Here is a 15,256-nt window from a genome sequence, read left to right as displayed (position 1 = left end):
GCTCGTGCTTGAAAGTCCTAGCTGTAGCTTCTGAGTGAAAAAAAACCCAGCAACATGTTGTGTTCCTCCCTCCCAGGTTTCACAAACTTAAATAAGTGATGCTATGTAGTGAGCTGTATGGAATGACCAAAAACCCCCAAAAAAGCAAACCACAAGTGGTGTTAAAGAACTTGGTAATTCTCTCTTCACGACACTTACACAGTACCACATCTGTTCTAATGAATTACAGTGAGTAATTTAAGATGTGTGGCACTGTATAAGGAAGAAGAAAAAACAGGCAAACTACTAAAAAGTCAGTGTTCAGACCTTAATCTTTATGTTTCTAATGACCTTGAAATTGTCCTCTGTGCAGTTGACCTAGCATCTTTTTCAAACAGATGTTTTCTCCCTCAGTAGAGGAGATGAACCAAACTGCTATTGCTGCAGAGCTTCCACTATTAAAAGTCCACATTGAGGCTTTAATGAAATACTCAAGAATAATACCCGATCTGTGTTTCTTCCTTAAATTGGTCTTTCATCCTAGTAAAGTGAACCCTAGCATGTTGCCAGTGACCGATGACAAAGAATGCTGACTGTAGCTCTCTGGAGATTTTCCCTGTGCTTCAGGAGTGGAGGTGCTGCCCAAGCTTTTCACTGTGGCATTTCAAAGTGATAAGGCTACTGCATACCTTGCAGGCAAAGGCAAGGATTCTCTTAGGATTCTGACTAGAAACGTGAATGCCGTTTGATAAGCATAAGTCTATGTTACCTACCAATTTATTTCAGATAGTTCAGCAGATCAGCTTTTTGGTAGGACTGATGAGAAACCGAGAGGTAGGATTTTAACCACTGAATCATTTTCTCTTGATCTGCCCACCTGTCACTTTCTTAAAGGAGGAGGGACAATAACTGTCAAACTGTTTTGGTAGAAAACTCAAGGATATGAATGATAAAAATACATCAAGGGAGGAAGATGGCTGTGGCCCTGTAGCAGTAGCTGAAAATAGTGTTACACCCATGTTATCCAAAATGCCCATTTTGATCAAAGGACCCAGAAGAAAGAGCAGGTAGACATACTAGAAAGTTGGATAAAAACATTTAATGAGGGGAAGCAAATCAGGCTGTCTTCTGCTTGTCCTTAGATTAATCATCTGAGGAAAAAAAGTACAGAAAAACTAGAAGCTGCTAAGCCAAGTTGGGGAAAAGTCTTCATAGAGATTCTTTATATACAAATCCTTAGGTGTGCATCCCTATTTTTTGCAGTATCTGTATTAAGATTAGGACAGCTGACAAAGCATTCATAATCTCACAAGTGTGGTGCGTAGTCCCTCTAAATGCGATTTTCCTACTATACATCCTGGAACATTCCCTGAGGTGGTGTAGGCTTCTGCCAGGAGGTGTGGATGTCCTCCCAGTCTGTCTTGTACTCGGGTGGGTCAGGCTTTCAGCTGCCTGTAGAGAAAAACAAAAGGGGAATTCACTGTTAATACATGAAATCTGTTCTTACTATAATTCCCTTGTATCCTGGCTGCCAGACTCAGCTCTTCTGTCAGCCTTAGAACCATGTAATCCATGCAAATACACAGCTCCATATGATCATTTTTACGTTCTGCCACCTTCCCTCAGCCCCTTCCACCTCTGGAAAACAGAGGCCTACCTGACTGCGGCTGTGAGACTCCGATACCAGTCATTAATATCTTGTTGGTCACTGGACATCAACAACAGTGTCTTGTGTGGAAAGGAAAGCTGAAAGGCAAACAGAATCTGGTGCCACTTTGGCATTCCTTGCCAAGGCAGCAACTCTGATAAAAGGAGAGCCATCACCACTGAACTCAGCTCAGCCCTGCATGCTTAACATTGGCACTGAGAGAAGCCAGAGGCTTCTGGATGGTACAGAGCAAGTGCCAGTCTCGTCCATTCCTTCCAGCCACAGATGACAGCTCACTTTGACTTAATAGGGTGTTTGGAAGTGGGCAATTACAGTTCTCAGCAGCTCTTCATACAGTTTTCTCCTGTATTCCAAGCTGCCCCTAGAGGTCCTTCCACTACCACCATCTACAGATCAGAGCTTGCCCAAAGATCTTCCCTGTCATAGCTGACAAGGAATGAGCTAACACAGCCACCAGGTGCTGCAACCTAGGAAGACCTGAACTTGAAACCCCTGCCTAAGGTATCAGTCCCAGTCAAAGACCCCACAGCCCTCGGGGAATTAGATGCACAAGTGATCTCTGTTGTGATAATACCCGCATCTTTTCGCATTCTTTTTCAGGGTTTTCTATGAGCTCAGTCCACAGTCAATGTAATGCTTCACATTCATTGTCACATGACTGTAGAGCTGTCCCCTCTGGCTCTGATGAGGCCATGTCAGTCTTATTGGACCCTCCTCACCTGAGGAGCAACCTGTACCCCAAAGTGCTTGGCAGGGACTACACCACAAAGGGAGAAGGACCTACATCACTCAAGAAGGGTTGCCCTAATTCAGACTAGTTCATTGCATTTACCATTGTCACCACTCTCATCATCTCAGTCCTGTTGAGACAGCTAGAGACCTGCTTTGCAAGTCTGACTCCACTTGATGCTTCTGCCAGGCAGAAGAGAGAAGACTTACACTGAGGAGCCCTCCCTGGCTCTGGGTGTGGCCAAACACTTTATCCACTATGCACTGGTGAAGCAGGTAGACAGCCTGGCATGCCAATTTGTTCGAATTCAGCGGGTGCAGTGGGTGGCAGGGCTTTGTTGAAATAAAGATATCAGAAAAAAGGAAGAACATCCTGCGCTTCAGTTCTTCTCCCTTTGAAGGCACCACCAGAAGCCAGCCTTCCCGGATATACCAGCGCCCTAGGCATGCAAGGGAAATAAAGACAGTTGTAAGATCGTCATTGTCGAAAAAAGGATGCAGTGAGACAAACAGGAACACAGTGAGCTGCCCTTGTAGGTTACCAGGTGCTGCATCAATTCCAGCCACCAGAAGGCACTGAGTATCCACGGGCCAGCTCACCAGCACTGAGAGCACACATGCAGGAACAGTCATCAGCCCAAAACTGCTAGTATATGAGGAGCAAACTGAAGTTTTTATAAATCTAGTATGTAAATTAAGAGGATATTATTCTATGCAAGTCTGTTTAAAGAAACGAGAACAAAAACATGGTTTGAAAATGGTATGCATACCTTTAAATTAACATAAGCCTTTGGAAAACATACCATGAACTATCTTAAACTGTGTTGCCCAGTTGGTTGTTATTAGTGGTGAAATAGAAGTTAGCCTAAGCTTTGGACATGCATTGTTTTTCCCCCTATTTTATTTCCTTGTGTGTGACACCAATTAAAAGAAATACATAATTTCACAGGTCATCTAACTATATACAGACCTGCAGCAGTTAACAGGTTACAGAATGCAGATTAGTGCTCTAATGAAAAGAAAGCAAAGAGGATACAAAACAACACATTAAAAGGAAGATCTGAGTAGGCAACCTTATCAATCTTCTCTTACAGAACAGGGTCCAGTGTAATCCACCCATAAAATGAATTGCAATAAAATAAAAGGCAGAGACATCAGCAAGAAAAAAATAAGAAGTTTGAAAAACATAGCTGTAAGCAGCAATAAAAAAAAATGGCATCTACACAAAATGGAATGATTAAAGCAGTGCCTCCAACTAGAAGGATTATGGTACAAGATAGCCATCAACTCATGGGAATTATGAAAATACCTGCCAGTAAGAAGATTATTTATAAAAATTTAAAGCCACAGTAAGGTATTGCCATCTGGCCTGGTCAGGAAAACACCTGCCAAAGAATTTCAGCCACGCTTTTTCATACCTTGGCTTCTGGCTGAGCTAGTAAGTACTTTTTAGAAAACAATACAATTTTGTTTTAATTATTGGTTGTGTCTTTCTTAGTGTTCTACACTCACAAAACACAGAGGCAATTGACTTCCTGCTGAGCTTACTCCACAGGAACCACTCCTCTTATCTGAATAAGAAACAGAAAGAGAAGGGTGAGGTGCAGGAATCAGTCCAAGTTTAAAGAACAAATGGAAGGAAGGTGTCAGCAGCACACAGCTTGACTGGGAACCATTTCCCTCTGGCTGAGGTGTGATTAGACTCCCTGGCATACAGTCGGAGCTGGACTGTGCTGGAAGTGTTGGGATACAGATCTGCGTTCAGGATTCCCTAAGGAACATGATTTAGGAAATTCTTGTGAAAGGGGGACAAGGAAATATCCCTAGGAAAGCTAGGGATAACAGAACAGTGTGATAAGTGAAGTAGGACGTTCTGACTAAGATGGTATTTGCCCTATACATGGAAGGCAGCAGGAAAAGCAGGGTGTCTTTTCATTGGGAACAGCTCATCTCAGAGACACAGCGAAATTTGAGATGCCCAACTCCAAAGCTACCCCTTTTCACTGAATCTATAGCATTATGTTTTTTCACCTTCCCTCCTTGTAACAGGATGCAATCTTAACAGTTCTTCAAAAGCTTGCTTGTTTCTGGAAGGCTAGCCCAAGACTAGGAAGCCCCAGCTCCCTCTTACTTTTCTGCTTCTCTCATCAAATTAGTGCCTATTTTACTCCAGCTAATGGAAAATACAACCATCACAATTATCTGTACTAGATAATGGAAAGGTGTCTATAGACCCTCAACACTTGTCCTACTACATGTCTCAGAATATTTGCAGACAAAAAAAAAGATTGGCCCCTACGCTTTCAAATGACGGCCATCTCTGGTCTAGCTATCCTGTTTTGGGGACGGGACAGGACAGGACATTATCTCATTAGTTCTGTCATTCAGGATAACTAATGCACTACCCCAATGTGTCCAGGCACTCCCACACATGCTCATGGTCAGTATGAACAGAGCACAGCTGTGTTAGCTCCCTTTCAGCTAGCATCACCAAAAGGATTCTGAGAATGGGAAAGAGAATTGTAAATTAATCTGCCCATTGATTGAGCACCTTTGAGAATGATAACCTCTGATAAATAACCTTTTTTTCCTACATGTGTGGGTTTTGGCTGAGGTAGAGTTAATTTTCTTCATAGTAGCTGGTATGGGGCTACGTTTATGGATTTGTGCTGAAAACAGCGTTGACAATACAGAGATGTTTTTGTTACTGCTGAGCAGTGCTTACACAGAGCCAAGGCCTTTTCTGCTCCTCACACCACCCCACCAGTGAGTGGGCTGGGGGTGCACAAGGAGCTGGGAGGGGACACAGCCGTGACAGCTGACCCCAACTGACCAGAAAGATATTCCATACCATATGATGTCATGCTCAGCATATAAAGCTGGGGGAAGAAGAAGGAAGAGGGGGGACGTTCAGAGTGATGGCATTTGTCTTCCCAAGTAACTGTTATGCATGACAGAGCCCTGCTTTCCTGGAGATGGCTGAACACCTGCCTGCCAATGGGAGGTGGTGAATGAATTCCTTGTTTTGTTTTGCTTGTGCATGGCTTTGGTTTTACCTGTTAAACTGGTTTTATCTCAACCCACGAGTTCCCTCACTTTTACCCTTCTGATTCTCTCCTCCATCCCACTGGGGTATGTTTGTTTTTCACCCCAAAATCCACATGTGGATTACAACCACATTCACAAGTACCTGGAGCTGTGCCTTAGAGACCTTTACACACTGACTTTATCACTCCTCTCCAGCTGCAGCACTGTTTCTAGATGACCTCTGCAACAGCAGTGTTTAGTGAGGGCACAGGTGAAGCCCCAAGTGACCATTTCATGTTTGCCCAGACTGGACACATTTTTCATAGTATTCCATATGTAGCTTGGAGTGTGCTCTGGGCACGGAGAACACTCAGACACACAAGAGGTCCTAAAGAAACCTGTTATCCAATTAGATGGGTTCACATGTCAGTGACTGTGACTTTATATATCTCAGCTATCAACACAAATACTCTGATTTCTGGCACAGTTTAACCATGCAGATAAAAGAAGATTCCTCGTGTAGAGGGTGACAGCAGAAGTCCATGAAGCTTAAGGTAAAAACCAACACAATGCTTGGTCACTTAACCCTCAAATCTATGAAGTAGGGAGAACACTGCTACTTAACACTCTTCCAAAATTATTTAATGTCTTTCTCTCATTCTCACTCAGGACTTCACTCCTGACTTCCTTGGGTTCCTGTGACTAACCTTCTGACTACATGTGATCAGCTCCTGCTATCTGAATGTCAGGCGATTAAGCTGCTGCTTATCCTTACTAAAAAATTCTTAATTAAAAGAGACCCACCTGGAGTCAACAGTTGGGTCTTCTGTCCTTTGAGCAGTTTCTGAACCCGAAGTAGCTGCAATGAGTTCTCTCTCTTATGAATGATGTCTTGGACCCACTGAGATACCTCAGAAACGGATTTTACAGCCTCTGGAATTATAGAAGCATATTCTGAGGTTATCACAAATGAGTATGTATTATGCCTTATCTATCTTGCTGTGAAAAGATAAGATGAAATTAAGAAGCAAATGTTTTAAACCAAGTATCAATGACAGATTTATTCGGTAATTTCAGCAGGAGATTGGACTAGATGACCTGCAGAGGCCTCTTTCCAACCAACACTTCTGTGGTTCTAGAAAACGTTTATTTGCCAACAAAACATTAGACAGAGGAATCATTTCCTGGATTTGGAAGTAAAAACACAAAAAATGCCCCACAAGTTGTGTTAACTGCTAGTACATATAGCATGAAGGACATGAATTGTCTTAGAAAATTGAGGCACATGACCAATAGAATCACACAATGGTTTGGGTTGGAAGGGACCTCAAAGATCACCTAGTTCCAACCCCCCTGCCATGGGCAGGGACACCCTCCACTAGACCAGGTTGCCCAAAGCCCCATCCAACCTGGCCTTGAACACTTCCAGGGATGGGGCATCCACAGCTTCTCTGGGCACCCTGTTCCAGTGCCTCACCACTCTCATCATTAAAACTAGAGCTGCCATTTCTCTGACCTAACCCCTAGGCCACTTTCCCAGTTATTCCACATTATTATTCCCAGTGTGTTCTCAGGGACATCTGGATCAACATAGAGAAGGGAAATAGTAATGCACTAGAACCCCAGACAGAAGATTTTTCTTCCTGTGGAAGTAGACAGAAGATGAGAATCCAAATATTATTAGCAAGGAGGCTGACACTGATCAAAGTGCCAGCATCTACAAGTAGAATCATACTTGCAAGTTTCTGGTACTCAGCACTGTCTGGGCTGGTGTTCTCCAGCAGGTCTCTGAAGAAGTGCTTGTACCTAAGACAGAGAGAGCAGGTTTATTTCCCAAAAAGATACCAGCAACAGCAGCATCTCCTATTAGTGACAGAACGATGAACAACACTCTGCCAGGAGATGGGCTACACACCTCTAAGTCTAACCAAGCAGCTTTTGGTCACAATTCTTCGATCACATTCATTTTATCTTCAAATTTATCAACTAAATTAACCCAAGTATTTTATACATTTGCAAGCCTTGGCATTTCCTGGCAATTCAATAAAAGCAACCTCACATATTATTTAAGTTCATGAGACTCTCTTAGCATTCACATAAAAAGTGCCTTCAATAACACACAAATTGCTCTTTGAACTATGTATTTTTTTTATGTCTGAATGGTAGCATTCATACCATATGTTTCCTGCCTACACAAGAAAATAAAGGCATTTCTATAAGGAATAGGAGCTGCCTTTTTCTTCTTTCCTCTCCAGTCTTTACCGGAAAGGATCAGATGTCCGCAAATGCTTTCTCCCAATAAAGTCAAACTATTTTCAGTCTGAAATGACCAGAGAAATATCAACATTGAACAGATTCACGAAACTGCAGAATTCATATGATCTGCAGTATATCTAACAGAGTTTTGAAGAAACTTGAACATGAAAGAGATGATTAATGAAAAAATAAGACCTTCTGTTAAAAAGCCACCATTTTTCCAAACAGTTGGACAGCAAAAAATATACTGCTATTTTAGAAATTCAAAGGAACGGTCCAAAGGATTACAGTAAAAAGAAACCTTATGTTTATATCTGCTAAGCTGATTAAAAAGGTTACATAAAGCTACCTGAAAGACTGTGGTATGCTCACTGAATTATTTTCAAAGAAACAAGACTCTCAATCTCTCAAATTTGCTTTAGTGTGGATAAGAGCATGGTTGAAGAGCAGCTACTTGACCTATAGCAACAGCAGCAGGGTTCCTAGCAAACTCCCCGTGCTCTGTATTACCCACAAACCCTCCCCAAGAAAGGGCAGCCCTTGAGTGCATGCAGCACTTGCCTCGTGTGGTCAGCCTGCCCCTTCAAAGGGGAGAATGCAGCGATCCAGACTGGATCTGTCCAGGCCCAGACAACTGTGATAGGCAGTGAATCTGAGGAAAGCATATGACCCTGATAACCAGAGAGGGGAGCAAAGCTGCCTCAAGTTCATTAACATCCTCTCTCTCCAAAAGCAATGATCTACAGGAGAGGAGAGTCACAATGCTCCAGGTCAGCAACCCACATAAAAGCAGAGCGATACCATCTCTGGCAGAGAACACCACTTCTGCAGCACTTGAGACAGCTTGCTTTTGTTCAGGACCCAACTTCAGTAGCTTACTGAGATGATAAAAAGCCTCCAATTCCATTCTGCCCAAGAGCTAGACAAAGGGCTCAGGAGCCAAGGCTAAGCACACCTACCTCTCTGCATCATCTCCCATCCACATACACTGATTCTACTTTACAGGCACATCTTCAGGTCTGTTTCATGGCTCTTTATACACTCTGATTTTCGGACACATTAAGCAACTTTACCTCACATAGCAACCAAGACATGTTATGTTCCTTTTTCCGCTCTCATACTAACATCTTGAAGACTCAGAATTGGTTACTTACTGGTGCAACCTCTGCAGGGGCAAAGGAAGCAGATCCTCTAGCTTCCTCCCTTGAAACTGAGGTCGAGTCTCCTGGAGTTTCTTAAACCGTCGGAATGACTTACTTTTCCCCAATTGCTCCTGTGTGTAACAGAAGGGGCATATAGCTTTGAGTCTATAGAAAGAAATATGTGCTCTAGTCTGCACCAGAGCTTGGAACTCTTAAAACTCCAGTCCTAAATGCAAGCATCAACAACTTCTTTCGTGGCCATGGGCAAGCAATTCCCCTTCTCCTGACCACCATTTCCCAGTGGGCAATGGAAGCGATATCTCCTCTTCATAGATTCACAGAACAATAGTGGTTGGAAGGGACCTCTGGAGATCATCTACTCCAACCCCCTGCTAGAGCAGGATCACCTAGAGCAGATTGCACAGGATCACGTCCAGGTGGGTTTTGAATACCTCCAGAGAAGGAGACTCCACAACCTCCTTGTCCTGTCACTGGGCACCATAGAAAAGAGTCTGGCCCCATCCTCTTGACACCCACCCTTTAGATATTTATAAGCATTGGTAAGATCCCTTCTCAGTCTTCTCTTCTCCAATCTAAACAGCCCCAGCTCTCTCAGCCTTCCCTCATACGAGAGATGCTCCAGTCCCCTCATCATCCTCATAGCCCTCTACTGGACTCTCTCCAGTAGTTCCCTGTCTGTCTTGAACTGAGGAACCCAGAACTGGACACAGTACTCCAGATGTGGCCTCACCAGGGCAGAGTAGAGGGGGAGGAGAACCTTCCTGGACCTGCTGGCCGTGCTCTTCTTAATGTGCCCCAGGCACCATTGGCCTTCTTGGCTACAAGGGCACACTGCTGGCTCATGGAGAGCTTGTTGTCCACCAGGACTCCCAGGTCCTTCTCTGCAGAGCTACTTCCCAGCAGGTCACCCCCTAACCTGTACTGGTGCCTAGGGTTGGTCCTTCCTAGGTGCAGGATCCTACACTTGTGTTGAATTTCATATGGTTCCTCTCCACCCAACGCTCCAGCCTGTCCAGATCTCGCTGAATGGCAGCGCAGCCTTCCGGTGTGTCAGCCACTCCTCCCAGCTTAGTATCATCAGCAAACTTGCAAGGACTCACTCTGTCCCCTCCTCCAGCTCACTGATGAGTGTGTTGAATAAGACCAGACCAAGCCCTGACCCCTGGGGCACACCAGTAGCTACAGGCCTCCAACGAGACTCTGTGCCGCTTATCACAACCCTCTGAGCCCTGCCATTCAGCCAATTCTCAACCCACCTCACTGTCCGCTCATCCAACCCACGCTTCCTGAGCTTGCTAACGAGGATGTTATGAGAGACGGTGTCAAAAGCCTTGCTGAAGTTGAAGTAGACAACATCCACTGCTCTTCCCTCATCCACCCAGTTGGTCATGCCATCACAGAAGGCTATCAGATTGGTCAGGCATGATCTCCCCTTGGTGAATCCATGCTGACCACCCCCAATAACCTTCTTCTCCTCCACATGCTTAGAGATGACCCCCTGAATGAGCTGTTCCATCACCTTTCCAGGGATGGAGGTGAGGCTGACTGACCTGTACTTTCCTGGGTCCTCCTTCTTGCCCTTTTTGAAGACAGGAGTGACACTGGCTTTCCTCTGGTCCTGAGGCACCTCTCCTGTTCTCCATGACCTTTCAAAGATGATTGAGAGCAGCCTAGCAATAACATCTGCCAGCTCCCTGAGCACTCGTGGGTGCATCCCATCTAGACCATGGATTTCTGGATGTCAAGATTGCCTAGATGTTCTCTAACCCGATCCTCCTCAACCAAGGGAAGGTCTTCCTTTCACAAGACCTTCTCTCCTACCTCCAGGGTCTAGGTTTCCTGAGGGCCAGCCTTAGCAGTAAAGGCTGAGGCAAAGAAGGCATTCAGTAACTCTACCTTCCCTGTATCCTCCATCTCCAAGGCACCCACCTCATTCAGCAGCAGCCCACATTTTCCCCAGTCTTCCTTTTGCTACTGATGTATTTGGAAAAGCCCTTCTTGTTGTCCTTGACATCCCTGCTTTATACTGCACAGCAGTATAAAGCTAGTATACTCAGCAAATGGAAATAAAGAAGAAAAAGGAAGGTTGACTCAGATAGGAAAACAAGGAGTCCACCTGTTGCTTTTGCCACTCATTTCAAGACAAATCAATGCAGCCCTGCATTCCCATCACCTCAAGGCAAGTATCCAAAATGGCTTTTTTCTCTTGGGAAATCAAAAGTGTGAATATATGTATGCAAACAGAACAGAAGGAAAACATCCCAGTACATCCTGCAGCTGGAAACAAGCACGGACAAAAACTGGAGGTTGGGTGGGTTAAATTCCAGATACAGCTGTCAGGACTTTGAAAAAAATATATATCCTCCTGAAATTTCTTGGAAGATAGGATATATTTGGAGAAGTAAGTGGGAAGGAAATTTTTTTCTTCTACTATAGAAAAAAAATTGGGAAGAAAAAGGAAATCCCACTGTTAGGATACAGTTAGTCTTAGTGGGAAAGACTAGGAGACCAGATAATTGCCAGAAAGAGACCACTGTCCCCTAGTGTTCCCACTGCAAACTCTCCAGGCTTGCCAGCCAAGGAAGAGTGGGAGTAAATACAGAACTCTGTTTGGGAAAGTTGTGCTTAGCATACACATATATGTATACAAACACCTCAAACAAGCTTCAAAAATTTGAAGCTCTAAATAAGTAGAGAAGTTGTCACCATTCTGTTATGGAAGAAAGACTGAGGAAATAGCAGCAGCCCAGAAAAAGGAAGAAAAATTATCACTCCAGAGACAGAAGAAAAACAGAAGGATGTAGCTGTTTCACAGAATGGAGAAAGAGAGGGAAGAAAGAATATGAAGAATAAAGGAGATATTTACCTTCAAGGTTTTATTTGCCTGCTCCAAATTCTCAACGTAGTGGCCATAAAGCTCCAGATTCTGACAGAAATTTTCCAATCCTGATCCCAAATTCCCTCTTTCCAGGTGAAGCGACAGAACACTGTGCACAAGGAGGAAAGATAGCTCGTGAGGGGTACCTTACTGATGGCATTTTCACAGCTCCCTCTGGTTCACTCCTATGCTGACCTTCCTTTGTCAGTCTCCACCTCACATCCAGTTTCTGTGCCAAATACATGCTTGGTGGTCACACAGCTACAGAAACATCCCCTGAAAGTACTGTGGAGCAGAATTACTGGGTTTAAACCACTATCTAGAGAGCAAGTGGGCATCTGGATATGTGGATACAGATCAGCAGTTTCCTGGGTACACCTGCAAGTGCCACTAAGGCTAGCAGTGCTAGAAATGAATGCCTGTTTTACAAGGTGTTAGCTTTATTTCCTGAAAGCTTACTTTCTCATCAATATAGTGTCCTCCTCATATAATTACAGGAATCACATCAGTGTATTCACTTACTGGCTGGCCGAATATATGGATTCCAGGGGTCCAAATATGGTTTCCAACACAGCAGGCTTCAGTGTCCCTTTGGCCTTTAAAATGGTCACAAAGAACTAAGTAGGAAAAAAAAGAGACAATTTCAAACAGGTAAAATTCACAGGTCACTCAAAGGTTATTCGTGAAACACAGCAGAAGCAAGAAGTTGCAGCCTGCACACTCTTTAGCTCGAAAGGATATCAAATATTGTGAATGCCTACCTAAGATATCTCTGATCAGATGTAAGACTTCATGGTAACTTTGACCATAACTGTAAATACATGGAACAGCACTACAGCACTGACAGATGCATCTAGGAATACTCAAATAGCCTTAGTTTTTCACCACCTTGTTCATAATCTATCTTTGTCTTGTCTGTGCCCCTACATTTCATACATCTCAGGCATCTTAAGGTGAATCCCCTATACAGCTTTAAGTTTTGATTGTATGTCTGTGTGCAGACCAAAGCCAAGGAGACAAAACCACGAGCTATCAGATATTACAGAGGAGGTAAAAGAAAACCAATAAAAAAAGTCCTTTCAGCCCCAGCAGTTGTACCATGCAGTAGGAAAGTATCAAAGTCTTGTTCTTGACCCTTCCCCATGACAACAAAAATAAATACATGCTGCCTGAATGTACCTTCATATCAGAAGGGGCCAAAATACTCACTGTGACCACCAAATCCAGCTGCTCAAGATATTTGTGTTCTGTTTCCAGCAGCTCCTTGGCTGTCCGGCTGCGCTTTCTCTCCCAGCGAGCTCTCTGCTCTTCCACGGTGTTTGCTCCAGCCAGAAACGTCAGGGACGAGTCACTCATGGCAGCCTCAGGGCTAATATTCAGAAAGGCAACTGATCCTGAAGAGCCAAGAGAGATGTACACACAATAAATGCACAACCTATGCCACAGGGTAGGATTCCGAGCTACAAACTCTACGCTTTATTATGAAAGAAGAGAATTTAATTGCCAGCAACCATTATTAACAATTTCCTTCTGCATTCCTACCCACAGGTACAAGAGCCCTGCATCAACAGAAACAGCATTAGAAAGACCAGGCCATGAAAGCAAGAGCGCTACATTACAATATATCTGTAAGCAAATCTCAAGTGCACAATCCCACCCACAAATGCTGCTTCCTGTGCTATGCCCCATTCTTCACGCAAAATTCTCAACAAACCCAAGGAAGTTAATGGGTGGAAGAGGTACTGCAGGTAGGAGCAAAAAACAGCCATAAGATTTGTCAGGGGGAGAAAGAGAGAGAGAAGGAAAGGGAGCACTCTTGCTTGTTTTGCCACAGAGGTTTCCAAGAAGCAAGTGGTTTGCATTTTCATTTTCTAACAGCGTTTTGTGGTTTTGGAGATAAGAGACTGAGCAACTGCTGTGAATCACACTGTCCATCTATTAAGCAGCTTCCCTGCTGCTCTTCTTTTCTGCAAGAGCATCATGGGTTTGTTACAGATAAGAACACAAACTCTTTTATTGCCCTCTCTCAGGGAAAGAGGTATGCGTTAGCAGAGTACTGGATAAATATTGCTCTGCCTTTTGATCAAAAGGCAGTGCAGGCTGTTGCACACTTGCCACGGCATGAAGTCTGCAGTTTCCATAGAAGTTGAGCTACAAAAATTCTGGCTTCCACACAGAGAAGCTATACTAATAGAGAAAGATGTGTTGTCAAGGAAAAGGGAATTTGTCAAATGCTGTCTTCCAGATATCTGAATTGATGTCTGAAACAAAAGTTTCACAGCAAATGAGTACCAAGACTCACTTAATGAGCTAGCAACAGTCATATAGCTGAGGGACACACGCAGTATTTTATAATAGCAGGAGTTTCTGTGGAGGTTTTTTTCTCTCATTCGCTCAGGACACAACAACAAGCCTAGATGAGGCCAGGTCTGGGTAAGGCAGAGCAGGCCTGGCACCTCTGTGGATGGAGAGACAGCACTGCAGGGAATGCCATGCAGGAGCTTAGCGTTAGCATGCAGTTGCAAAGTACTCACCAGTAACAGACTAAAAGGCTACCATTTGCAGAGTGCCTTTAGCCAGGGTAGGTCACAGCCATAATTTTCATGTTGCAGCCCGATTTCTTTTAACAAATATTAATTAAAAAAAAAAAAGTTACACCAGGTTTGACCATCTCTCACTTGCATAAAGCGGTGCAAACACTCCCATTATCCCAAAATGTATTACATTCTAACTGTCTCAGGTCTGTAGGGTAAGAGTTGTCCGGAGCCCATGGGCAGACTGGAAAATACTTCATCTACAGGTGAAGCATGCCAGCTTGCTTCTCTCTTCTCAGACTCACAGTAGAAGCCACTGAATCCCTTCCATAAGTTAACTATTTTATGATGCCCTGCTAGCAACATTCTCTGCCACATTTCTAGATATCCTCATTTTTAACATCCTCCAGAAAACTCCCTTTATTATTGCAGCATAGACACCCCTGATGTGTCTCAGAAGCCTTAACCACCTCGTGGGTCAGATCCAAGGGCCATAGAGCTCCAGGTCCCACCTCGAGGACAGCAGCTGCTGTGGAAGAGGGCGCAGGAAGGTTCAGCCTCGCAGGCCTCACGGCGGCTCTTATCTGCTCCCCCTCCCGCTGCCTACTTTAAACCGACTCACCACCGCGGTAGGGCGGCCTTCCACCCGAGGGGCGGCTCGGCGCTGCTCCGGGGTGCCCCAGGCCGCCAGACCCGAAATAGGACCTCCAGAAGAGCAGAGCAGAGCAGAGCAGAGCAGGGCAGGGCAGGGCAGGGCAGGGCAGGGCAGGGCCGAGCCGAGCCGAGCCGAGCCGAGCCCAGCCCCCAGCTCTCGGCCACTCCACCCCACCCGCTCCCCTCAGGCTCCGGGACGAGGGCTCCGGGCTGGTGACTAAGCGCCCCCCTCCCCGACCTCATAGCACCCATCAAATCCGCAGCCCGAACCGCCTCCTCACCCCTGCCGCCGCCCGTTACCTGCTGATCCTCGCCGCCGCCCCGCGTTCAAACGGCGGCCCCGCCTCGGCGGGCGGTCCCGGGGCGG

At 44.9% G+C, this 15,256-nt stretch overlaps 1 protein-coding gene across 2 annotated transcripts; it reads right to left on the bottom strand.

The window, feature by feature from the left end:
* Positions 1 to 1,076: 1,076 nt before the first annotated feature.
* ARHGEF39 (Rho guanine nucleotide exchange factor 39) lies at positions 1,077 to 15,226 on the bottom strand. 2 transcript variants are annotated; one of them, XM_054810579.1, is made up of 11 exons: positions 15,190 to 15,226; positions 14,236 to 14,321; positions 12,911 to 13,095; positions 12,224 to 12,318; positions 11,690 to 11,810; positions 8,815 to 8,933; positions 7,140 to 7,210; positions 6,209 to 6,337; positions 2,588 to 2,817; positions 1,637 to 1,725; positions 1,077 to 1,431 (listed from the first exon to the last, which is right to left on the bottom strand). In XM_054810579.1, exons 3-11 carry the CDS (start codon positions 13,055 to 13,057, stop codon positions 1,416 to 1,418), a joined length of 1,017 nt encoding a protein of 338 aa, XP_054666554.1. In that variant the 5' UTR covers positions 13,058 to 13,095; positions 14,236 to 14,321; positions 15,190 to 15,226; the 3' UTR covers positions 1,077 to 1,415. The 2 variants fall into 2 exon arrangements, with proteins under 2 accessions (XP_054666554.1, XP_054666556.1); XM_054810581.1 differs by lacking the exon at positions 6,209 to 6,337.
* Between the last annotated feature and the right edge of the window lie 30 nt (positions 15,227 to 15,256).

Source organism: Grus americana, chromosome Z (assembly GCF_028858705.1).
Source record: "Grus americana isolate bGruAme1 chromosome Z, bGruAme1.mat, whole genome shotgun sequence".
NCBI classification, from domain to species: domain Eukaryota; kingdom Metazoa; phylum Chordata; class Aves; order Gruiformes; family Gruidae; genus Grus; species Grus americana.
This window is presented reverse-complemented; position numbering and strand designations above follow the sequence as displayed.

Coding starts and splice junctions, on each gene's coding strand:
- ARHGEF39 (XM_054810579.1), bottom strand. CDS start 13,057: ATGAGTGACTCGTCCCTGACGTTTCTGGCTGGAGCAAACACCGTGGAA. Junction 8,934..11,689: donor AGGCAAATAAAACCTTGAAG/GTAAATATCTCC, acceptor TGTTACACACAG/GAGCAATTGGGGAAAAGTAA. Junction 2,818..6,208: donor GACCCAACTGTTGACTCCAG/GTGGGTCTCTTT, acceptor TTGCATGCCTAG/GGCGCTGGTATATCCGGGAA.